Here is a 26,932-nt window from a genome sequence, read left to right on the forward strand (position 1 = left end):
CGTCTGTGTGGGTATCTGATCGACTCATCCGTCACCACCATGAGCTACCCGTCCGTCCAGCCCATGCCGCCGAAGCGGACCAAACGAAAAGTGCCTCCCCCGCTTCCCTCTCCACCACACTGGAAAGTGACTGAATATTTTAGTCCCTCCAACAGTGAAGAGGGAACTTCTGTACCGGTTTGAAAAACGCCGTACCCGCTTTCTTCATGATCTCCTGATTCTCCAGTAGATCTTTCTCCAGCCAGCTCAACATCCACATTGGCTCCTGCTGAACCGCCAGTCGCTCCTCCTGCAGTTCTTACATGGTTCTCCAGGCTGTCCTTGAGATCTCACAGACACCGGCGCTCCAGACGAACTAGGACTTCTAGACCACCTACTTGGGGCCAGCTGAAGACCCTGGCAGAAGAGGCAGAGGAACTGGTCGCATCCCAAGGACATACCATCAACTCAAGAACTTTGTTTGTGGCCATGCTCGCAGTCATAACTGCTCAGGTATTGTCCCCAACCAGGTGTCATGCTGCCACTATGTTAAAAGATGATTCCCCAAGCTATTGGGCTTATGTACCTGATCCACCCTTTTTCCATCTGGTAACTTGGAACAAAACTACCATTAAGGTTTTTACTAATAACAGCAAGTTAATGGGAGGCGAAAGTTCTTCATTTATGTCCACCAGAATGGTCACTAATATAAAGTATACAGGCGTAACAGGGACTCCTCCTATTTACTTTTCCCCTAGTTTTTCCTGGTCTGGGTGTGTACTTTTAAAACGGAGATCTATATTAACAGACTCCCCCTCCAGGCGTCTTAACAATATATGGGGGCTCTCCTTTTTTCATCCTGCAGATAATTTTAGTAGTAATGGAAGATATACAGAGGGCCCATACATACCTAATAATTTTACTTCCTGCAAGGACCATACTTATGTCATGCATAATTGGAATAATGTAGGTATTAATTCAGGTTTTCCAAAGTGGAGATTATGTGTATTTGATAAAATGGTATTTTACGATTTATTCAAGCCATCTAATCAGATTCCCCTTCAAGCGTATTCTTTTGACAAGGTATATGATTGGTCAGTTTCTCATCTGGTGTCATCTGGAATTATTGACACTCCAGGTCTATCTTTTTGAGAATTTTTAAAAAGTGAAAATGGACAGTTTAAATATGCTTGGAACATTACTCATCCACCAATACCTCTCCCAGCACTATTAGATACATGGTCAGCTTATGGATGGGTTACTCCGATTTTTCAAAGCTCTTTGCCAAATAACTCTTATCAGACTTATCTATTTCATTTATTTGCTGCAACAGGACTTGTTACCTTACATAGACCCAGAACAAATGTTAATTTTGTGTTACAAGCTTGTGTAGATTCTCCTTATGTTTTATTAATTGCTGGACAACATTCTACTTATTCTGTTAAGTACATTCTTGGTCATTTCGAAATTACTTGTGAAAATTGTTCTTTATCTAATTGTATTATTAAAAACCCTGTAGAGATATTTTTGTTAAAACACCCATCGTATGTATTTGTACCTGATAAATTGTCTGTGCCTTGGTATGCCACCCCTGGAACATATATCTTGGAACAAGTGACTTCTTTAGCTAGATCACATAGATTTGTGGTCACCCTTATATTGGGAATTACGGCTCTGATTACTATAATGGGGTCCATAGCAACCTCTGCAGCGGCCTTAGTACAGGAAATGCATATTGCGGAGCATGTGAACGAACTGTTTCAGAATGTTAGTTTAGCTTTATTTACCCAAGAACAGATAGATAAAGGTATTATTGATAGGTTAAATGCTTTAGAATCAGCGTTATTATATATAGGCAATCAGATACAGCATATTAAAGTGCGGATGTCTGTTGCTTGTCATGCAGAATTTAAATGGATTTGTGTTATTCTCATGCCTTATAATGGGCAAAATATTAGTTGGGCTGATGTCCAAAAACATTTACAGGGAGTTTGGTATTCTATCAATTCGACTTTAAATCTCCAGCAGTTATGTAGCCAAATTACAGCTATTTCCCAGGCTCATTTATCTCCAACATCTTTTTCTCAGGCAGTGTCTAATTTTGCAAATTCTCTCACTCGGTTTGTTTCCTCTAACTCTCTTTGGAATTTGATATATAATTTCATAACAATTGGATCAATTGTTCTCTTTTTGCTGTTTATTTTACCAATCATTATCCAAAGAGTAAGAAAAGCTGTCCGACGAAATGCCGACACTATCCACTTTGCCATTTTAAAAAATAAAAAAGGGGGAGATGCCGGGAGACACAATCATTAGTAAAAGTAAGGTAAAAGGGACCTGAAAACAGGAAAAATGCTAGCTGGGAGCAAGGCCCCAGTAAAATGCAGCCATGACGGAGGTAAAGCCCCATGGATCCTGTTGACGGACCTTCCCTAACTTTGAAGGATTGCATGCATAGGCTTGAGAATGTTCCCTCTTTAATTGAGACAATAGATGTGCAAACTGATGATGGCATTTGACAGCAAAAATTATACCTAGGCATAATGGAGGTAAGATTGCAGCAAAAAGGGTGCCCCTTAGGGTGTGTAAGGATGTTTTTCAGTAACAGCAGGAGGCCGAGAAAAATGAGTTGGCCACTTCCTCATAAACAACAGACCCCAGCTAAGCGCTGGTGGAAAACAACCGTTTGAGATAAAAAATAGGTTAAGATATTTTAGGATTAAATAAGTAGTTTAATGAAGATCGCATTTAGCATATTAATAATAAGATAGTAAGATAAGATAAACTGGTGAGATAAGAGATATTTAATAGTATAAGTGATAGTTAAGAAAATATAGGGATATAAGGATAGAAATAAGAATAATAGAAATAAATATATAGTAGTAAGTAAATTAAATAAGACTTAGGGCTAAGGTTTAGCTTTATAGGGTAAGGATATTATAGGCCTATAATAGTAAATGGTTATAAGAAAGTTAGGAAGAAAACCAGGATGTTCATAAATGTTTGACTTAAGAAAAACACCATCTGTGGTTGAAATTGTTAAAGGTCAACCTTATTGTGAGTGTAAAAAGGATGTATGTGGGCATTTGGTTAGCAACATAAGATACATCTGTGGGTACAGGGCTGAGTGGAAAACCTATATAAGCTTGTGAAAAATAAATAAAAATTGGCAGAGTCTTGAGCTCTCCCCAGGAAGAGGATTCCTGTCGTTTTCATCTTTTCTTTTTCGCCACTTCCCGATTCCCCCATCTCAAGCCCTGACTCCCTCCTGGAGCTGGACTCCAGCACATATGTATCTGTATGTACATATACACAGATGTGTAAATATACATACATATAGGTCAAATATCCCTAATCCAAAATTCCAAAATTTGAAACTTCTTGAGTTTCATGATGCTCAAAAATATGCTCATTTGAATTTTCAGATTAGAGATGCTCAGCCAATAAGTATAATGCAAATATTCAAAGTCTAAATATATCTGAAATCCAAAACACTTCTGGTTCTAAGCATCAGACAAGGGATACTCAACCTGTATATAATATATGTACATATATACATAAGACATGATCACCTATGCATAAATAATATTATCCTATTGTTACTTTGCTGGCACTTTAGAAAGATTTATATCCCACAATAAATAGGTTGATATATAATTTCCCACAAACTCTTAATAAATAATATGTTTTGTACAATTTTCTACAGAAAGGATTTTCTCACCAGGATGAAGTTTATACCTAACAAGGCTAGCATAAATAAGGACATTTCTACTTATTCTTAAAAGTTATCTCCTGGTTGGGCTCAGTGGCTCAGCCTGTAATCCCAGCACTTTGGGAGGTCAAGGTCAGTGTACTGCCTGAGCCTGTGGGTTCGAGACCAGCCCGGGCAACTTAATAAGACCTCGTCTCTACAATAAATAAAAAAATTTGCTGGACGTGTTAGCACACGCCTGTAGCTCTGGCTACATGGAAGGCTGAGGCAGAAGGATCACCAGAGCCCACCAGGTTGACACTGGGGTGGCCGTCAGTATGCCACTGTACCCCAGCCTGGGTGACAGGGTGAGACTTCAACTCAAAAAAAAAAAAGTTACCTCCTGAATAATTTCCCTCACATAAAATAACATGTGACTATGTGTTTACACATGCAAAGCATGGCTAGAGTTTTTGTGAAAGATTAATTCTATCACATACAATTACATCTGACTCTCGTGAGAAATTTTCTCTTTTTCAAGAAACTCAGGAAGTATATTTCACTTATGAATATGCTGATGCACTAGGAAATGATTTCTTGGTAAAGCCTCTCATGAATAACTGTGTTTGTAAGATTTGTCTCTGGTATGAGCTGTTTGGTGTTTATTAAAATTTGACCTGTTGTTGAAGGCCTTCCCACATTCAGAACACATGTAAGGTCTCTCACCTGTATGAATTCGCTGATGTACCTTGAGTTGTGGTTTCTTACTGAATAATTTCCCACATTCACAGCATTCATAAGGTTTCTCTCCAATGTGAGTTCTTTGATGGGTAATCAACTCTGATTTCTGGATGAAAGCCTTTCCACATTTGTAACAGACAAAAGGTCTCTCTCTAGTATGAGTTATCTGATGTTTATGAAAATTTGACCTACCATTGAAGGCCTTCCCACATTCAACACACACATACGGTTTCTCACCCGTGTGAATTCGCTGATGCTCTTTGAATTGAGACTTAGAAGTGAAGGCCTTCCCACAGTCACTGCATTTGTAAGGCTTCTCTCCTGTATGAATTCTTTGATGCATGCTGAGTATTGACTTTTGGTTGAAGGCTTTCCCACATTCACTGCATACATGGTGTTTTTCTCCAGTATGAATTTTCTGGTGTATATTGAGGTGTGACTTTTGGGTGAAGGTTTTTCCACAATCACCACATTCGTAAGGTTTCTCTCCTGTATGAATTCGATGATGTATGTCAAGTTGTGACTTGGAAATGAAGGATTTCCCACAGTTGTGGCACCGATAAGGTTTCTCGCCTGTGTGACTTCTCTGATGTACAATCAGGTGTGCCTTCTGGATGAAGGCCTGCCCACATTCAATACACACATAGGACTTCTGCCCTGAATGGATTCTCTGGTGCAAGCCGAGTGTTGACTTCTGGGTGAAGGCTTTTCCACATTCGCTGCATGCATACTGCCTCTCACCAGTATGAATTTTCTGATGTATAATAAGGGTCGAGTTCTGGGAGAAGCCTTTGCCACACTCACTACATTCATAGAGTTTTTCTCTACTGTGAGTTCTCTGATGTCTGAAGAGTGATAGCATCTGGAAAAAGGCTTTTCCACATTCATGGCATTCATAGGGCTTATTTCTAGTGTGTGTTTTCTGGTGTGTAATCAGTTCTGATCTCTGAATAAAGACCTTCCCACATTCTTTACATATATAGGGTATGTTACCTGTATGATCTGGCAGACATACACTGAGTTTTGCTTGTGGGGTGAAGGTTTTTCCACATTTGCTGCATTCATGGAGGTGTTCTACACGATGGGGTCTCTGTTGTGTAAAGTGGTGTGAATTTTGAGTGAAGTCCCTCCCACATTCAGTACATTCATCTGGTTTCTCCTGAATATGAATTTGGTGTTGAGTGAGTGACTGCTTATGGCTGCAAATTTTTCTACAATGCTTGTTTTTGCAGAAACTTTCTCCTGTTTGAATATTCTTGCTGCAAATATTGGAAGAGCTATGAGTGAATAGCTGGCTAGACTCAATGCTGTCATCAAGCTGTTTTGTGGTGTTGCTTCGATTTTGACTGTTCACTTCTAGGTTAGGCTTCAAACTTTTTGTAAATGAGCAACATTTTTGAAATCTTTTATGTGAAGAAATAGTATGGGGCCTCATGTGAATGATTTTCCCAGGGTCCTTATATTCACAATTGCTCTTTGTGTTCAATGTTTTGTTGCTGAAGATGGTATTATGGTTCTTGAGTTGAATTTGATTTTGTTGATCTCTCTCTGTATGGTCAGCATCTTTCCTCAGTTCTTCTAAAATGGAATACCATGAACCATCTCTTATGTCCTCACCTGTCCTATTTTCTTGAAATGAAGCTGTCTCAGAAATTTCCTGTTGTGGAGTTTCAAGCCCAAACTTCCCTTCTAGAAGGAGAAAGAAAGAATGAAACAGACACAATGCACACGATAGAAGAGAAAGAATATGAAGCTGACACTGAACACAGGGAAACCGCTGAGTCATGTAATCATGGTGCTGATGATGGAGCCAATGAGCAGAAATACCCACACAGCTCTTACTATCTATATAGCACTTAGTTCATGCCAGTTGTCTAAGAGTTGCACACATAAACTCTTGTAATCCTCATAATAACCTCAGGAGACAGCTTCTATCAGTGTTCCTGTTTTACTAACAAGGAAAGGGAAGCACATAATGATCACATAATTGGTCAAGATCACTTTGTTGCTTGGGAAGATCAGATTTGACAAGGGCAACCTAGTTCCACCTGCACTGGCAGTCTGGACATCTAGATCTAGTAGAATGAGTAGAGGATAAAACAGATTAGTGTGTTACAGAGCAGCATGGGTAGATAGCCAAGACTTTAAGCGGGAGCTCAGGACAGACGTCTTCATTAACATTCAGAGCTACATCCTCATCAATCTCCTGCTTTCTCTGACTTGTTACAAACACTGCAAAACCCATCAGCCTTCTATATCCTCTGGAAACTATTAAAGCTTCTCCTGTCGCGACATGGTCACATAGTGAAAGAACGCCTATGTCTCAACTCCCAAACTCTCCATGAAGCTGCAGTGTTTTGTTTTCTTGAACCTAGGAATATACCCATATCCCCAGAAAGGTATGCTGGAATACTGAACAAAAAGTTGTTCCCTAGAACTTGCCCCATCCTTCTTTCATAGAAGTTAGTTGTTAAAGTTTTCAGCTTTATGCTACAGGTTATACATTTATTTGTTTATTGCCAAGAACGGGAGTCCCTAGTCATCTAATTTATCAGTATAGTGCACAAAACACAGCAGATTCTCAATCAAAATAATATTACTAAATTTTACTATTACTTTTTTTTCTGCCAGATTGAAATTCTAAGTATGATCTGGGTCATCATATCTAGTTTTTCTCTTTCAGTCACTTAGATAAAACTGTTTCCCAGACTCTTGTCCTTTCCAAAAACCTCAATTATCTTTCACTTTTTAAAAAAATGCAAAGATTTAATCTTTATTGTTAACTTTTTCTTATTGTGGTGCAAAATGCCTAATAGCAAATTTACCATTTTTTTAGTGTATAGTTCATTAGCATTATGTTATATTCACACTGTTATGCAACAGAGCTCCAGAAAGTTGACATCTAGCAAAACGGAAATGTTATACCCATTAAACAACTTCCCATTTTCTCTTCTCCTTCAGTCTTTGGCAACTACCATTCTATTTTCTGTCTCTATGAATTGACTATCTTAGGTACCTCATATAAGTAGAAAATTTGCCCTGTTTTGTCTGGCTTATTTCACTTAGCATGTCTTTAAGATTTATCCATGTTGTAGAATATGCCATAATTCCCTTCGTTTTAGAGCCTGAGTAGGATTATTTTGTATGTAAATACCACATTTTGACAATGCATATGTCGATGGACAATGCCACATCTTGGCTATTGTAAACAGTGCTACTATGAACATGGGTGTACAAACATATCTATTAGAGTTCCTGCTTTCAATTCTTTTGGACATCTACCCAGAAGTAGAATTGTTGGCAATTCTATGCTTAATTTTTGAGGAATTGCTATACTGTATCCACAGTGGCTGTGGCTGTACCATTTCACATTTCCATCAGCAGAGCACAAGGTTCCAGTTTCTCCACATCCTTTCCAACATCTGTTATTCTGGTTTTGTTTGCTTAATTTTTTTTTGTTTTTTGAGTCAGATTCCCATTCTGTCACCCAGGCAGGAATGCAGTGGAACAATCATGGTTCACTGCAACCTTGACCTCCTAGGTTCAGACAATCCTTCTGCCTCAGCCTCTCGAGTAGCTGGGACTACAGGAGTGTGTCACCATCCCAGCTAATTTTTTTTTCTTTAAAGATGAGGTTTCACTATGTTGCCTAGGCTGGTGTCAAACTCCTGGGCTCAAGCAATCCTCTTCCTCGGCCTTCCACAGGGCTGGGTTTACAGATGTGAGCCACCACACCTGGCCTATTCCGCTTTTTAATAGTAGCATTCTGATGGGTCTTAAGTGATCTCATACTGTGATTTTGACTTGCAATTTCCACATGATTAGTGGAATGATGTTGAGTATCTTTTCCTATGCTTACTGGCTATTTGTATATCATCTTTGAAGAAATGTCTGCTCAAGCCATTTTTACATTTATTAATCAGGTTGTTTTCTGTTTCATTTTTCACTCTTTTTTTTTGAGTTGGAGTCTTACTCTGTCACCCAGACTGGAGTGCAGTGGCCACTCCTGGCCACCACAGCCTCGACCTGCTGGACTCCAGCGATCCTTCCACCTCAGCCTTCCAAGTAGTTGGAACTACAGGTGTGCACTACCATGCCCAGCTAATTTTCTTTTTTATTTATTGCAGAGATGAGGTCTCACCAAGTTGCCCAGGCGGGTCTCAAACCCGCAGGCTCTGGCAATCCACTCATCTCAGCCTCCCAAAGCGCGGGATTATAGGCTGAGCCACCAAGCCCGGCTCATTTTTCACTCTTAAATATCAGTTTTACCCATACACTGGCTTTCATTTATTCTGGGGATCTTATACTTTGTGTCCCCAGGCATAGATTTGAAACATTTTTAATTTTTCACCTCATTTAGATCAAAAAAATCTTGCTGAATCTGGTAATATTTCAATTATTACCAAAATGTACAATGTAAACTATCAGAACTGTGCTGAAAAGCTTTTTCATCTTTCCAACACAGCCTAACAAGGTTGACACACAAAAAAAGTCCAATTTATTTCCAAATCCAAGCACATTTTCATGACCTCTACTCCCATTAAGCTTGCTTTGTTTGCTCCAATTCAAAATGGCTACATGAAGCATTACTGGTACTGTGCCCTTAAAAATTAACTCACAGTGTCACTTCACCTCTAGGCTGACACCATTTTCTTTGAAATTCACAAGAAGTTCCATTTTTATACTTTCTGAGTAGTCTTCCATGGAAACAGACAGGATTAACGCATAAAATCTAATACTTTTAACATTTCATGCCATTGTCCTCTTCTTCCAAATACATTATCTGTTTTTCTGAGTTTACCTCAGTAGTATTTAAAGTATTATTCTAAAATAGTAGAAAATATTCTTTTCTGCCTATCTTCAGAAATTCAATAGTTTTTGTATACTAAATGGTTTCCTCAAGCTAAATAGTGACATAATAAAGATTAAATAGGAAAACTACAAAATAATCAACAGGCCATATGCAAAGTGGATAATTCAATATAGGAGACATTAAGCAAAACATGAAAACAATGGAATAGAACACAAATGATAAAATCTATTCAGATATATTTTTAAATTGGAAATATGTGGCCATGATGGCAGTGCCACTGAAAAAGAGTTTGTTAATCCTATGTAGCAAGAAATAATTGCATGTTTACATCACATCTACTGAGAAAAAAAAGAAACAAAATAGCCATGTTTGGAGTGATAAAATCTGTTAGCAGCCTCTTGACTAAACTAATGAAAAACTGGAATCCATAAATCATAATCTAAATGTGAGAAAATAGGGAGCTGGTTTTAGTGATACTATTAAGACTTTTTTAAAAGTCACCTAAATCGTATATTCAAAAATAAAAATTGGTAGGAATTCTAAAATAATAAAGAACTGAGAAGGAAGAGTTCAGAGACACAGATGAATCTGACAAAATTTGTCAGGTGAGAAGAATGAATGATGATTCCAATTTCTGATCTCTCAAAACTAAGGAAGATAATTCCTCATGGGAATTATCCTCCACATTGCTATGTAAGGTAGTAAAATACAGTTGAAGCACGGGACTGGAGGTGTTGAAATAGGAATCATCAGAATACAAATATGAGGGCTAAATGTTCAGAATGGGTGGGTTCTTTAAGTCAATTCCTATATGAAGAGATAACCAGAGAAAATATAAGGCCTCAAGCTAGAACCACCACAATCAGGAAAAAAAGAAGAGGATCCACTAAAGAAAACAGAATAAATAAAGTTAAGGGCAAATAGTCAGGGAAAAAGGGGTGCAAGGGAAGAAGATGGCGGCAGACCCAGTTGGACTATGAGTGAGTGAGTATATTGAAAATTTGGCATACGTGTCTGTGAGTAAGTGGGCATGTGAAAGGCTGACTGAGTGGGGACCTGGGAGCAAGTGGCCTGGACTCTCCCGGTAAAGCAACTGGTGCTGCAGTTGTTCTGCTTGGTCCCTAGCACTTCCCTGGACACAGAAGTCGAGTGCCATTTTTTGTTGTTTTTTTTTTTAATTCAACAAAGCCCTTCTAGGAAAAAGCTGCTGGAAGAGACTGCCAACTCCAGGCTCTGCTTCACTATTGCAGTGCCTGGTTGGAAACTGGCAACAAGGGCTATGGATGGAGCACAGCCTGGGAGCCCAGAGGCAGAGCCCCACTGACGAAGATAAAGACGAAAGAGGCAGCCTGCCACCATCTTGAAAATAGGGCAGGAAAGTGCTCCAGATTACTCACCACAGAGTGGTCTTTGTGACCCGTGTATTAACTACTCAGGGGTTGATTGCGACCCAGAGGGAATATCCTGAAAGCACAAACTCCAGAGGGACAGGACGAGTGCTGAGTCTCAGGCACCCCACCCCCTACCCTGATTCAGCCATGGGACAAAGGATGTGGCCAGAAAAGGATGAGGAAGACCTCCAAAGAGATCAGTGGCTGACCCAAGCCCTTCCTCCCCAGCAATCCTCTGAACATCAGACCCACACAGCTGGGACACAACTGAGAGGAATGAACCCAGGTGGAGCCTGGATGTCAGCCATGATAGGAGGACTCTAAGATAAGCCTGGTTGGAGAGTCCCCTACCCCCATCAGTATATGGGGAGGAGACAATGCCACATCTCCCCAATGGAGGGGATCTTCCTGATCATACAAAAGTGGAAGGGGAGGACTGAAGTCTCACCCACCCTCACCACCCCCTCCTCCTTCCTAGGGCTGGACACTGGGGAGATTGTGAATGATTGTCAGCTCTGCAGGAGACAGCTGGGTGGCTGATCTATGAGCAGCTGAAAAGAACAATTATAGAATCTGCCACAAGAGGGCAGGTTTTTGGTTTGTATTTTAATTTTTAAAAATTTTTCCTTTGTGCATGAATGTGTATGTGAAGGTTTGATCTGCACCCCCACCACCCTTTTTTTTTCCTTCTTTCATTTTTTTGTTTTCAGTTTATGTGTGTATGTGAATGAGTGTTCATCTTTCAGTTTTGTTTGTTCATTTTTTTGTTCCTTTCTTTTTTTAGTTTAATGTGTGTGTGTAAATATATGTGTGAGGGTTTGATTTGAATTTTTTTTTTCTTTTTCTCCTCCTTTCATTCTGTGTTAGGTGTATGTGCGTGTATGTGTTTGGTTTTCCTGTGGGGTGTTTTTTTTTTTTGCTATTTTTTGTTTTGCTTTGCTTAGTTGTTTTTCCAGTTTGTTTTGGTGTGTGTGTGTGTGTGTGTGTGTGTGTGTGTGTGTGTGTGTGTGTGTTTAATTGTTCTTTGCTTTGGTTTCAGCTTTTGTTGTTCTGTGTTTTTTAATTTTTTTATTGTTTTCAAATGTATGTCATCTTATTTCATTCTACTTTTCTCTGTTCTCTTGTTGCTGTTACTGTATCTTGGACTCAGAGGGTACACACATGTTCCTATTGCATCATCATATAGGGTGGTGGTGGGAAGTAAGTCTCAGGGAACCCATATGACAATCCCTGAATATTGTGATTTGCATGTAGTTTCTGTACCCTAGCTCCCCATCCTCCACCTTATTCGATTCTCAAGAGACAGCAAAGCTTCTAACCCACAGCCCTGTTTCAAAATAGAACAAATTCAGAACTCAGATTAGTAAAGAATAGAGGGCTGAGCCAACATCAGAAGTGAAAGCCTCTCCCACTGCCACTGAATAATGAAACTAAAGAGAAAAGAAAGAGATCTGTAGCAATGAGGGAAAAAAAAATCAATGGACAAACAGATAATTCCCAGTGTTACAAAGAGAAAAAGACTGAAAAATCAGACCTCAGAACCCAAACAATGGAAGACATCAGCAACTGACCCTATAATACAAAAGAGATTAGGGAATGGATGGAAAGAGTAGATAAGACTCAAGAAAGACAAGATGTAACACTGAAAGAACTTGTAACAGAGATTTTGTCCATAAAAAATTTCACTGAGGAAATAAATAGCAAGATGATAAGCATGAAAAGCAGAATTAATCAAGCAGAAGAATCTCAGAACCTGAGGACCAAAACATGGAATTAACCTGATCTGTAAAAAACATAGAAAGAAAACTCAGAAAGAAAGAACGAAGCCTCCAAGAAATGTACAATTATATCAACAGACTCAACCTACACTTGATTGGTATCCCATAAGAAGAAGGGAAATGGAAAACATCTTGGAGCAAGTATTCCAAGAGGTTATCCAAGAAAACTTTCCCCAACTCACCACAGATGTGACTATCCAAACATAGAGATACAGAGAACCCCTGCAAGACATCAAATGAGAAGACCAACCCCTAGACACACAGTAATTCACCTACACAAAGTAGGCACAAAAGAAGAAAAATCCTAAAGGAAGCAAGAGAGAAAGGTCAGACTACCTACAGGGAGAAAACAATCAGAATAGCAGCAGAACATTCGGCAGAAACACTACAAGCTAGAAGGGACTAGAGTCCAATATTACAAGTCCTCAAAGAAAAACAATTTCAATGAAGAATTTCCTACCCAATCAAGCTCAGATTCATCAGCAATGGAGAATTAAAGTCCTTCCCAGACATCCAATCCCTAAGTGATTATGCAGCTTCCAGACCAATTCTACAGGAGACACTTAAAAGGGTATTAAGCACAGAAGAAAGAAAAAAAAGAGAATAACCACACACTTCCCAAAAGAACAGCAGAACACAGAATCAACAGAGAATTCATCATGACTGCAAACTTGAAAATGCACACATACAAAACACAAAAGCTAAAAGAAAACAAAGAAAAAACTTTATAAGAACTTCATGATGGGGATAAACAATCACATTTCAATAACCAGCCTGTATGTGAATGGACTAAATGTAACACTAAAAAGACACAGAATGGAAAACTGGATAAAAAACCATGACCCAATTATTTGCTGCATCCAGGATATTCATCTCACCACAAGGGATGCACACAGACTAAAAATTAGAGGATGGAAAACGAGTTTCCAGGCAAATGGATCACAATAGAAGGCAGGAATTGTGATTTTAATACCAGTAAAACAACCTTTAAGCTATCAAAAATTTAAAAAGATACAGAAAGACACTACATAATGATACACAACAAGAAATATCCATCCTAAACATATATGCACCCAACACAGGAGCACTAGCATTTATAAAGCAACTACTAAGTAACCTAAAAAAAGTTAATGACTCTAACACTATCATAGCTGGAGTCTTACATATCCCACTAGCAACCCTAGATAGATCATTGAGGCAAAAAAATTAACAAAAACATTCAGAACCTCAACTTGACACTTGACCAAATGGACTTTATAATAGATACCTACAGAATACGCCATCCAACAACCGCAGAATATACATTCTATTCATCACCAAATGGAATGCACTCCAAGATCAATCACATTCTTGGCCATAAATCAAGCATCAACAAATTTCATAAGATTGAAATACTACCATGCACCTTCTCAACCACAGTGGTATAAAAATAAATATCAACACCAACAAAACTCCCCCACAACCCACAAAGACATGGACACTAAATAGCATGATGCTTACAACTCTTGGGTCAACAAAGAAATCAAAACAGAAATTGAAAGATTCCTGGAAGCAAATGAAAATGAAGAAATATCTTACCTCTGGGGAGCCATGAAAATAGTTCTCAGAGGGGAATTTATATCTCTATGAACACACATCAAGAAAATGGAAAGATCACAAGTTAACAGCCTAACAAATCACCTACGGGAGCTGGAAAGATAAGACCACTAAAACCCTAAATTAGTAGAAGAATCCAGATCACCAAAGTAAGAGCCCAAATAGAGGACATAGAAGACAAAACTATCAGCCAGGCTTGGTGGCTCAGCCTGAAATCCCAGCACTTTGGGAGGCCAAGGTGAGTGGATTGCCTGAGCCCATGGGTTTGAGACCAGCCTGGGCAACTTGGTGAGACCTCATCTCTAGCTGGGCATGCACCTGTAGCGTGCACCTGTAGTTCTGGCTACCTGGAAGGATGAGCTGGAAGGATTGCCTGAGCCCAGCAGGTCGACGCTGGGGTGGCCATGAGTGTGCCACTGCACTCCAGCCTGGCTGATGGAGTGAGACTCCAACTAAAGAAAAAAGAAAAAGAAAAAGAAGACAAAAATATCATAGAAAAAAATCAACAAAACAAAAAATTGCTTCTTTGAAAGAATAAACAAGATTGATGGACCCCTAGCTAGAATGACCAAGAAGAAATAAAGCACAAATAAATACTATCAGAAATGCAAAAGATCAAATTACAACTGACCCCAAAGACATACAAAAGAATATGAGAGATTACAACGCACACCTATACGGAAACAAACTTGATAACCTAAATGAAATGGAGGACTTTCTGATATCATACAACCTCCTAAGGTTGAAACAAGAAGATACTGAGACACTAAATAGACCAGTAACAACCCAGGAAACTGACTCCATCATTAGAAAATTGCCTACAAAAAAAAGCTCTGTACAAGATGGTTTTCCAGCAGAATTCTACAAAACGTACAAAGAGGAGCTGACACCAATGTTATTGAATGTATTCCATGCAAAATGAGAAAGATAGAATTCCCCCAATTCATTTTACAAAGATATCGTCACACTGATATCCAAACTGGGTAAAGATCCAACAAAAAAAAAGAACTACAGGTCAATATCCCTAATGAACATAGATGGAAAAATTTTCAGCAAGATTCTAACAAATTGGATCCAACAACACATCTCAAAAATCATCCAACATGACCAAGTCGGCTTCAACCTCAGGATGCAGGGGCGGTTCAACATCTGCAAGACCATAAATGTAATTAAATACATCAACAGATGTAAAAACAGAACCACATGATTGTATCATTAGATGCAGAAAAAGCTTTTGATAAAATCCAGCATCCCTTCTTGATAAAAACCCTCAAACACCTAGGTATAGAAGGAACATACCTCAAAATAGTAAGCATCATCTACAATAAACACACAGTCAGCATATTGCTAAACAGACAGAAACTGGAAATATTTCCTCTGAAAACCGGAACAAGACAAGGCTGCCCACTCTTACCCCTCTTGTCAACATTGTGTTGGAAGTCCTCGCTACGGCACCTAGACAAGAGAAGGAAATCAGGGGTAACCAAACAGGAAAAGAGGAAGTCAAGTTATCCCTCTTTGCTGACGATATGATCCTATACCTTGAAAATCCAAGAGAATCTGTCAAAAACCTGCTTGCACTGATAAAAGACTTTGGCAAAGTCTCAGGGTACAAAATAAATGTGCAAAAGACAACTGCACTCCTTTACACCAACAATAAGCAGGCAGAGATAAAATAAAAAGCATAATCCCATTCACAATAGCCACAAAAAATGAAATACCTAGTTATCTTCCTAACCAGAGAAGTGAAAAAACTTTACAATGAAAACTACAAAACACTGCTCAAAGAAATCCAAGAAGACACAAACAAATGGAAAAATATTCCATGCTCATGGACAAGAAGAATCAAAAGTGTTAAGATAAGCATCCTACTAAAGGCAATCTACAGATTCAAAGCAATACACATTAAATTATCAACATCATTCTTCTCTGTCCTGGAAAAAGCTTTTGACAATATAGAAATCATTCTTCTCAGACCTGGAAAAAGCTTCTGACAATATAGAAATTCATATAAAAACATCAATAACCACAAATAGCCAAAACAATCCTAGGCAAAAGAAATGAACTGGGAGGTATCACACTTCCAGATTTTAAACTTTACTGTAAGGCTGCAATAATCAAAACAGCCTGATATTGGTACAAGAATAGCATATGAACCAATAGAACAGGATAGAGATTCTGAAAGCAAAACCTCAATTTCTCAACTAACTCACCTTCAACAAAGCCTCCACCAACAACCACTGGGGAGAGGAGAACTTATTCAGTAAATGGTGCTGGGAAAACTGGCTGACCACAAGATTGAAACAGGACCCCTACCTATCCCCATACACAAAAATCACCTCTAAATGGATCAAAGACCTGAATGTAAAATCTCAAACTATAAGAACCTTAGAAAAATGCATGAGACATCCTTATGGAAATTGGAACTGGCAACCAATTCCTGATCAAAACTCCATTGCCCATGCCATAAGAGATAAGATAGAAAAGTGGGACCTCATCAAACTGTATAGTTTCTGAAAAGCAAAAGAAACCATCAAGAGAGCGGGGAATCAGCTCACTGAACAGGAAAAAATGTATGCCAATTGTATATCTGACAAAGGCCTGACATCCAGGATCTACAAGGAACTCAAACATGTCAAAAGAAAAAAACCAAAAAGCCCCACTAAAAAGTGGAAAAAAGACAAGAATAGACACTTCTCAAAAGAAGATATATGGGCAACCAACAGACACTTGAGAAAGTGCTTGGCCTCACTAATCAGCAGAGAAATGGAAATCAAAACCACACCGAGATATCACCTAACCCCAGTAAGAATGGCCATCATTAATAAAACAAACAACAGACGCTGGTGAGGATGTGGAGAAAAAGGAACGCTTCTACAGTGCTGGCAGAATGCAAACTAGTGCAACCTCTTTGGAAAACAGTGTGGCAATTTTTAAAAAAACTAGAAATTGACCTTCCATGTGATCCGGCAGTCCCCCTATTGGGAGGGAACTCAAATCATTCTACAAAACGACACCAGCACATGCATGTTTACTGCATCACTATTCACAATAGCAAAAACATGGAATCAACCATGCTGCCCATCAAAACTGAACTGGATAAAAAAAATGTGGTACATATATACAATGGAATATTATGCAGCCACAAAGAAGGACAAACATGAACTTCACAGCAATTTGGATGGATTTAGGGTCTATCAAACTCAGTAATCTATCACAGAAACAAAGAACAGAGTACCGCATGTTTTCACTCATAAGCGGACCCTAAACATTTACCATAATACTATAAGAAAGAGATTGGAAGTAGTGGGATACTGTCAGGGTGGGGGTTGGGGGGGACATAACATCAATAAGGGTACCTGATCTCAAACCAGGCAAAGTGGGGACCAAAAGGAGGCCCAAACTTTACCAGTACAATGACCACTTATATACCTAATCATGATCTATATTCCACATCTTTAAAATAAAATTTAAAAAATTTTTTTAAAAAGGCAGAAAACCACATGGCCAACAAAGGACAAAATAATACATAAAAGCAAGCTACAGACAGAAAACCCAGTAAGAGATATGATGAGATGCTCTATTTAGTTATTAAAAAATAACACTGTCAGTGAAACAACACTTTCACCCAGCAAATGTCTACACATTAACCAAACTGGTTAATACCAAATGTTAGCAAGTAAGATGTACAAAGTCCTTGTGTACAACTAACAGGAGTATAAATCGGTACAGCCCATCAGAAAAGCAATATGGTTGACTTAGTCAAATTAAGTATATTTAGCTCCATAACCAGGCAATACCACTCTTGAGCACTCAACTCTGAGAAATTGTTATGCCAGACCCAATAGGATATTTATAAGATAATTTAATCCAGCATTTGTTATAGGAACTGGGAGTAGGAGGCAACCTATGTGTTCACCAACAGGGGAATGGAAGGAATGGATAAGTGTGTAGGCGGATAATGGCCCCCCAGAGATACATACATCTGCCTGCATACAAGTCACTTACCTTGATACCTTTGATGTGGGAGTTCAGCCTCCTTTCCTTTTACCAACCTGAAGATGACTTCTGGGTTGGGAATGTGATACCCTGATAATTAGAAAGGATATTAGATTTGAGTATAGCTTTTTGGGTTTCAGAGACCATTCAATGAAGCTTTACGCCGGCTCATGAGAAAAGTCAACATTTTCCACTAGGCACAAAATAATACCAAATAGAATGAACAAGCATGGACAAACTAAGGAAACAGCCATGAAATACTTGGATATCCCATTGTATTCTATAAGGAGGAGGAAGGAAATCTCTTCAACAGGACCCATCCAAGACTCCCAGGCCAGTTGTGCTCACCCACTGAGAAGAGGTGGCTGTAAATCTCCAGCATTACATCCTGGTACAGGTGTCTCTGGGCAGAATCCAGTTGCTGCCATTCCTCCCTGCTGAAGTCCATAGTCACATCCTCGAATGATACTGATCCCTGTAACAATGTACCCCAGCTCACTTGAATTGCTCACATTGGTGAATAAGGCAGTTATATATAAGGACATAATTGTCATGATTTTTACTCTGATGTATTATATAGGCTTCTTGCCAAATACTTATTTCACATTTGTAGGAATTTAAAAAATTTAGAGAAATATTCTGCCATCCTTTGTATACTACATTCATTTGTCTTTTTTTTTTTTTTTTTTAACAAGGAATGAGGCCAGAAATGGGTTCTCTCTAAATCCTCTCGCCAATTTAGGAATAACCAGCATGTTGTTTATGAAGTGACTACATGCCAGGTGTACTCGTGCTGAGTACTGTGGGCTCAGGGTAGAATTACATAAGCTTCTATTCTTTCAGCAACTCAGAGACTTGAAAAACATGTAAATATTCAACTACTCAGCTCAACTATGGGATTATAATGGGAACATGGTAGAAAATGATGTCAAGTACACTGTTGGAAAGGGACAAATTAGTGAAAAGCAAATACTACCTGGGAAAAAATGTCATGCTACTTAGAGCTGGAAAAGCTTAAATTGGAAGAAGTTTGATGCAGAATGTATGGAGGATATCAATTTCCAGAAAAGAGCTGAGTAAAAGTAGAAAAGCAGGAAAATAATGAATTGAGGGAACAGCAAATAGTTGTGGGCAAGAACAGAGTTGACTGGGTGGTTATCATCCAAGGTCCAAGAAAGTAGGCTGGAGTCTGATCATGTAATGGGCAGAGTTTTTTTTTTATTGTAATTAATGGAATGCCATTTAAAAATTTTAAGTACAAGGAAGGGATAGGATCATATTAATATTTCAAAAAGATGATCTTCCCTATAAGAACCAATATTCAGTTAATGAAAGAATTGATGATGGAAAGATCTGCATTACAAAAGAATCACTGTAGTTCTGGCTACTTGGAAGGGTGAGGCAGAATGATTGCCTAAGGCCTGCAGGTTGATGCTGGGGTGGCCATGAGCATGCCACTGCACTCCAGCCTGGGCGATGGAGTGAGACTCCAACTCAAAAATAATAATAAAAAAAAAGAATAGCAGTTGACAAATGCAGCTGGAAGGAAAGAACTAGAACATCATCACTTTTACTGATCACCAATGACTGCCAAAACTATACTGGTTTAAGACTGACAGGTAGTTAAATTTGCATTTCCCAGATGACTTTATTAGTCGAACATCTTCCCTTGTTTACTGGCCTATCAAGCAAGTCTCTTCCTCACCTTTCCACTGGGTTCAAACACTTTTCCTCAACATTTTATAGGAGCCTTTTGTCAGTTTTATCGATAACAAGAATCTTTTCCCATTCTGTGGCTTCTCATTTTTGTAAATGAAGCAATTAACATAAAAGGCAAGTGATTACCTCTGGAAGGAGGAGGTAGTTTGGAACATGGTAAAGGGGAGTGCCTAACCTTAATTAACTGTGTTAAAGGAACAAATGGACAAATCAGGAACAAAAGCAAGAGGGTGATTTTGTACAAAATAACTTTTCATGTTGTTTTAATGTTTGAACTCTGTGTATTACATTTTAAAATATCTTAAATATCCTTAGAGAGGTAAGACAGTTCAACTATGAAACAAAAACATCATGCCATTCAAAGGAATACTCAAATCAAAAAGAAACTCTTAAAAATAAAAGGTGGGGGGCAGTAATGATTACTAGAGAGTTAAAAGATATAGTTGAGAAATTCTTCCAGAAAAAATAACAAAAATCAAAGAAATAGAAAGTGATACAGGTAGGAAAACCCTTTTAAACGGAGGAATAACATCTGAAAAATAGGAGTTTCGGGAAGTGAGATATTTGAGTGTGTGTTTGGTGGTGGAGTGCTTTAGGAAGATAAAAATGATTTCTAACCTATGATTTGAACTCAGGCAAAGATCAATTTAGCATGAGGGTAAAATAATGTCATTTTCCATGACATCATTAAACTTACACACATAAAGATCTTGATAGATTACTATATATTAAATATATAAATAGTTGATTGCTTTTTGGCATTTTCAGATATGCAAGTTCTCATAGGATTTACCACGATGCACCCATCTCCAAGGATCTCCTAGAGGATGCAGTTCCATAGAATGAGAGTGATAGTAAACAGTGGAAGAGAAGGCCAAAGGATTCAGGACACAGGGAACTGGACACTTGACAGAGAAGAGAATTCCCAGGTGATGGTGAAGGGAGTTGCCATGAGAAGACAGCATCAGGTGCCAAGAGAGCAGGTCCAATCACATCAAGTCAAAGAAGCAACAGGAAAGGTTTCCTCAAGGAGATGGAACGGTCAGCCCAACTCTCAAACTGCCCAGCTTTAATCTCAGGTTGGCAGTTTGCTGACAATGTAAACTTGGGCCACTTACTTAATTCTGGACCCCAGTCTTCTAATCCATAAAGTGGGGATAATAGGAGCATCTGCCTCACAAAGTCGTTAGGATTAAAACTGTTCCTGAAACAGTGAGCATTTGGAATTACTGCTAATATTACCTAGTAACAAATTCAAGTTATAAAGAGAATATTTAACACTTGAAGAATACTGTGTAATACATTAACATGTATATAGAAAAGTAAATAATCCACAAAATTGTGAACTCTAGGGAGAAACAAAAAGTTTTGCAGAAGACGAGTCAATGTAGTAATCTACTGGCAGTTCTAAATACAGTTTACAGAGTCATAAAAATAAACAAAGAATGTTGAACTGATCAGAATTTGACCCAATTCTTAGTGAAGGATGGGCAAGGAAAGCAAGCATGTAAATGCTGGGGGGTAAAAATATGGGGAGGTAGGCTAAATTGAATCTTCTAATGACATGCTTCTAAATTAGTTAATATGTTGTTAACTAACAACCTAAGAGGCAGCAATATAAGTATGCCACTAAAGATTAAGAGGTATATCCCAAACTATTTTGCTAAAATGTAAAAAGAGACTGCCTCTGAGGAGCTGGAATTTGGGAGAAAACATAGCAAGCAGTGGCCCTTTGTAGGTACAAGCTGCACAAAGCCATCTGTCCCTCTTTTCTATATTCATATAAAACTCAAAGCAACTTGCAAAGCACAAAGTAGCAAAAAATATTTGCAAACATATTCGACAAGGACAACAGGTTATTACTAGAAATAAAGCCTCTTTAAAAATCGAGAGGCTAAGACAAACAAAACATAAAGCAAAAGACAAGTTACTCACTGAAGAAAAGTAATTGACCAATAAAATTATTTTTAAAATTATTGTTTGTGAATAAAGAAAATTTAAATAACATACATCTTTTTTCATTAGATTAGCAAAGATAAAAATTACAAAATAAAACAATCCAGTATTGTTCAGAGTAGAGGACAATATATACCACAAAGAAAAGACAATGCGATATCGGGAAATATTCTTACATGAATTCAGAAACTGATAGAAAATCTGAATTAGCAAAGCAGTTGCAAATGACAAAATGAAAATTAGGTCAAGCAGAAAAAATATTCTCACTGTCAAAAAGGAAATAAGCTTATATTGAGAATATGTATCCTAGAACACTACAGTTGAAGATATTCTGAACATGACCTTACAATCTGACCAACATCAATGCAAATGAAAGAAAATTTTCTGCATTTGCAGTGATGTCACAAAGATTTAGACAATTTCAGTTTTCTACTTGTATGTTATAAATTTTCTTTTAAGAATGACTTTTAAATATAGAATATTTTGGATATTATTTTTCAATTTTTACAAAGGTTTCTGTGTGCAATTTATTTTGTATTAATGTTCCCTTGTTTCAAATGTTTTCTATCATCAAACGTCTCTGTCAGGTTGAGATGCTTTTAACATGTGATTGAACTATACAATCTTCTCACAATATACTGGTTCACAATGATAACAAAATCTATTTATTATACTTTTTAAACAGAACATCTCTGAGTAAAAATCTATCACAAAACAAAAGTGTACTGTTTATTATATAGTCAAGTATTATTATTTAAAGACATGCAAATAAAGTCATGAAATATACAGACTAACTTAGAATTTCAGGAAACCTTAACTATACCCAAGAATTCTGATTTCTTGTTACTAAATCTTGAATATTTATGTCTGTGGGCAATCTGGAAACACCATTTTTCAGCATTTTTATTCATTTCCAAAAACAGGCAAAAAACTACATAGTTCTTAAAAGTATGTTCTTTTTCTACCTCCTGTAACTATATAAACTACAAAGAAAGGAGATTTTTGTGCACCTTACGAGAACAGAGAAGAAACAAGTCACTCCCCATAGACCAGGCAAGGAGTCTGGTGGGATCAGCTGAGCATCTGCAAACACCTGATGGCAGATAAACGGGCTGACCCAGTGCTGAGCAGGAAGGAGCTAGCATTTCCCTGCATGCAGCTGGGTTTCCCATCCAGGCCAGGGACTACATTTTCTCCTTCCTTTGCCGCAGGGCCAGCCCTGTTCCCCAACAGATTCTTCCTGATCAGCCAGTTCACAGTTTCCTTCAGAACACAGCTTGCGGATATGGGGACATCAGCCCTTTGTGGCCCTCACTTAGCAGGAGAACAAAGATTGGCTCAGGAACAGGGAATCTAGAATCTGCTGCACCCTGTGTCTGCCCTGATGTTCTGGAGAACTGTCCCTGGGCTGCTTCTGCTTACCTCACACAACCCATCATGCTCCTCTGGACCCAGGACCTGGGGCATTTGGAATAAATTCACGTCAGCAGGCATGTCCTTCTGGGTGTCTTCTCTTGGTTCCTTTTGCTGATAACTCCACTCTCCCCAGGAGCCAGAAGCTGGGTAGGTGTCTGAATGCTCCAGTCAGGGCCACTGGGGAGAGGTGGGCTAGGCTGTGAAGGGAGGTCTTGCAGCCTCAACAATGTGGCCTGACATGGGGGTTCTGAAGAGATGCCAGGAAGTCCTGGAAAGACAATGACCACATGGTCACTCATCCAACATTTGCTCCAAAAATATTTCCTGATGGCCCTGAGGTGAAGGTCACTGTGTGACACATCATAGAGGAGACAAAGTTCAGAAAAATTCAACTCTAGTTATTAGTCAGGTTTCAGAAAAAAAGACTATGAGTTTAGACTAAACTTGATGAAGGATTCACTGCAGCTGTCCTACCTTTTAACTGTGAGAATATAAAGATATTACTTTGGTTGTAGTTTTCAAAGTGAAGATAAAGGTATTTTTCATAGGTATTGAGAAGCTTGAGGCTTGTCAAGCCCTCAACACCTCCCTGGCAAGTGGTAAATGTGTATAAAAACCTATACGTTGTCCATTTAATTTCACACAACCCTGTCAGCTAAATATCACAAGCATTATTATACTCATTTTATGGATGAGGATAATATAGCTACATACTGAAACATAATTAGCTGAAAGAGTATTCAGTCTGCAAATGGAAGAACAAGGAATTAGCCACACATGTGCCTTGTTCTAAACTGTACACTGTTGCCACCATCCCATGTACTCCTACATGCCCAGCTTCCAGAAACATCATATCTATTTCTTGCTGCCTTCAGAGAGCTCAGGCTGAGAGTTGCCTGTATCTGGTGTGCCCATTCTAGGCTTCTAGACATTTCAGTGCCCATCCATGACATGCCACACAGCCCGGCCTCTTCTGACAAAGCTAAAACTTAAAATCACTGTACCCATCCCCTACTTTGACCCAGAAAGTCTAAAGAACCACATCAGGACCTCCAATCTCTGATAATTTCTTGCCTGTCCATAATGAATAACCCTGTCTCACCCAAATACAGTCATTGACAACCCAGAGTAGATTATAGGACTGCCAGTTTACAAAATGTCCTCATATCTAAAATAAAATAAAATAATAAAAAATAATAAATTAAATTAATAAAATAAAATGTCGCCCAGTCACTGACATGGCCCAGGCTCCAGAAATCAAGACTACCTTGAGAGCCAATAAACATTTTCCAGGGAGGGCAATTTACTTATTTCCACAGGATGCCAAATAATCCCCAACAAAAAATAAAACACCTCAGTAGGAAGCCATCATCAATCTGCTTAGCTGCCAATACACTGATCCTTACTATGTCTTCAGGGACTCAAGGAGAGGCCAACACTGACCCATCCATCCATCCCCAAAGAACACCAGCACTCACTGCCCAGAAAATAATGCAGTCACCCTCGCAAACCCCCATCACTGACCCTCCAGGCTTCTACTCAACTGGCTTCTACATTACCTTTAGCGCCCCTCATCACTCACCCCAAGATAACTCTCCCCCTCAGTGTGCTACAAAGTGACCCTCACAGTCCTCCAATCCCTGAATCACTGACTCCTCAATCACTGACTCTTCTAGTCCCCCCTCAGTGAATTGTTTCCCTGAATGTCCTCCAGCACCACCTACTAAAGTGCTCTTAGGATGCATGTTAACTGTCCTCAAATGAGCAGGTTTCATGGACAACAATATAAAATCTGACATTACAGAACACACGGAATTTAGGTTATAAAAATGTGCATCTACTAACAGAAAATATGCAAGAAAAGGGGGGGATATTAACTAGTCGATTATCCAACTTAAAATTGGCAAACCATACTTACCCCACAGTTCCCAGAACTCACCCCAGAAATCCCCTGTCACTCAGCCAGTACAGCTCCTTCACTCACTAGGGCTGACTGGCCCTCATTTACCTCACCGATCCACCTTCACTCACCCTGTAAACCCCCATCACTCAGCCAAAACACCCCCATCAATCACCCCAGAAACCCCGTCACTCACTTAAGCCAAAACTGCCTCCATTACTCATCTCAGAAACCCCATCACTCACTTCAGACAAAACAGCCCCCATCACTCACCCCGGGAGACCCCGTCACTCACTTGGGCCAAGACAGTCCCCATCTCTCACCCCAAACACCTAGTCATTTATTTGAATCATAACAGCTCCCTTCACTCACCCTAGAGACCCCACCACTCACTTGGGCCAAAACAGTCCCCACTGCTCAACCCCAAAACCCCATCACTCACTTGGGCCAAGACAATCCCCATCACTCATCATTCACCCCAGAAACCCTGTCATTCGCTTGGGCCAAGACAGTCCCCATCGCTCACCCCAAAAACCCCATCACTCACTTCAGCCAAACCAGTCCCCACTGCGCACCCCAGAGACCCTGGAACTCACTTGGGCCAAAACAGTCTCCCTCACTCACCCCCAAAATCCCATCACTCACTTGGGCCAAGACAGTCCCCATCACTCAACAGACTGACCCACCCCAATCACCTCACAGACCTGTCTTCACTCGTCTCAGAAACCTACTAACACACCTGGGCCGAGACAGTCCCCATCACTCACCCCAGCAAGCCCGTCACTCACCCCAGAAACCCAGTCATTTACTTGAATCATGACAACCCCATCACTCACCCCAGAAATTCCATCACTTACTTGGGCCGAGGCAGACCCTATCAGACACCCCAGACACTGCATCATTCACCTGGGTCAAGACAGTCCCCATCACTCACCCCAGAAACTCCATCACTCACTTGAGCCAAGACAGCCCCCATCACTCACCCCAGAAACTCCGTCATTCACCTGGGCCAAGAGAGCCCCCATCTCACCCCAAAGACCCCGCCATTCACCTGGGCCGAGACAGCCCCCATCACTCACCTCAAAGATCCCATTACTCACTTGGCCCAAGGCAGTCCCCATCGCTCACCCCAGAGCCCTCATCACTCACCCCAAAGTCTCCGTTACTCACCTGGGCCAAGAAAGCCCCCATCACTCACCCCAAAGACTCCTTCACTCACCTGGGCCAGGGCAGTCCCCATCACTCACCCCTAAGACCCTGTCACTCCAGCCAAGACAACACCCATCGCTCACCCGACGGACCCTCCCCCACTCACCTGACAGGCCCGTCTTCACTCACCTCATAAACCCGCCCATCATGCTCCCCATAAACCCCTCATCACTCACCCCAAGCCGACCTCCCCTCATTGTCCCGTCACTGACCCTACCGCGTCCCCATTGCTAATCCTCCAAGTCACTTCAGCGTCCCGCAAGCCACACAGACTCAACGCCACTGAACAACATAAGTGAAATGGCCGCTCCGGGCCACTTCCGGTTTGGGTTATCGTTCCGGCACTTCCTTGACCGGGCCCGGGTCATGCGCATGCCCACTAATACTTTTGAAGCTACGCCCTGCCAATAGTTATCATGGCGTACAACGACGTATCTCTAGCCTGTGTGGTTCGTTTTCCACCGGGAACTTTGTTAGAAGGACTGCATGGCCGCGCCCAAACAGATGACAACTAGAAGCCGCCATCTTTAAAGAATTTTTATTCCGTACAGGCAAGGAAGGCACGTGGAATGTCACAGAGTAAAAATTTTGGAAATATTTTCCACAGGGGTAGAAGACCTAGTCAGTATTGTGTGTATATATATTTTTTTCTAGGAGAAACTGACAGTGTATATTCTGAAAAATGCCTTTTCTCTGCATTTCGTACTGATTTAAAGCTCCTCACCCCAAATTATTTAATAATTA

At 39.7% G+C, this 26,932-nt stretch overlaps 1 protein-coding gene across 4 annotated transcripts; it reads right to left on the minus strand.

Moving 5' to 3' along the window:
• Positions 1-277: 277 nt before the first annotated feature.
• On the minus strand, positions 278-26,480 carry ZNF175 (zinc finger protein 175). 4 transcript variants are annotated; one of them, XM_021711641.1, is made up of 6 exons: positions 26,401-26,480; positions 23,086-23,347; positions 18,337-18,463; positions 17,998-18,078; positions 4,397-6,100; positions 278-396 (listed from the first exon to the last, which is right to left on the minus strand). In XM_021711641.1, the coding sequence occupies exons 2-6, from the start codon at positions 23,155-23,157 to the stop codon at positions 374-376; spliced, it is 2,007 nt and encodes a 668-aa protein (XP_021567316.1). In that variant the 5' UTR covers positions 23,158-23,347; positions 26,401-26,480; the 3' UTR covers positions 278-373. The 4 variants fall into 4 exon arrangements, with proteins under 4 accessions (XP_021567316.1, XP_008054836.1, XP_021567315.1 ...); XM_008056645.2 differs by lacking the exon at positions 278-396 and having other exon boundaries at positions 4,041-6,100; XM_021711640.1 differs by lacking the exon at positions 278-396 and having other exon boundaries at positions 4,041-6,100; positions 26,406-26,458.
• Positions 26,481-26,932: the final 452 nt, after the last annotated feature.

The sequence above is a fragment of the Carlito syrichta genome, unplaced genomic scaffold (genome assembly GCF_000164805.1).
Source record: "Carlito syrichta isolate Samal-C Ts95f unplaced genomic scaffold, Tarsius_syrichta-2.0.1 Scaffold302428, whole genome shotgun sequence".
Lineage (NCBI taxonomy): Eukaryota > Metazoa > Chordata > Mammalia > Primates > Tarsiidae > Carlito > Carlito syrichta.

Bases quoted from the DNA above. Each gene is read 5' to 3' on its own strand.
- ZNF175 (XM_008056645.2), bottom strand. From the start codon at position 23,157: ATGCCTGCTGACGTGAATTTATTCCAAATGCCCCAGGTCCTGGGTCCA. The intron at 18,464-23,085 runs GTAAGCAGAAGC...ACATTGTTACAG, and splicing joins AGCATGATGGGTTGTGTGAG to GGATCAGTATCATTCGAGGA. The intron at 6,101-17,997 runs GTAAGTGACTTG...TTCTCCTTCTAG, and splicing joins CCCACATCAAAGGTATCAAG to AAGGGAAGTTTGGGCTTGAA.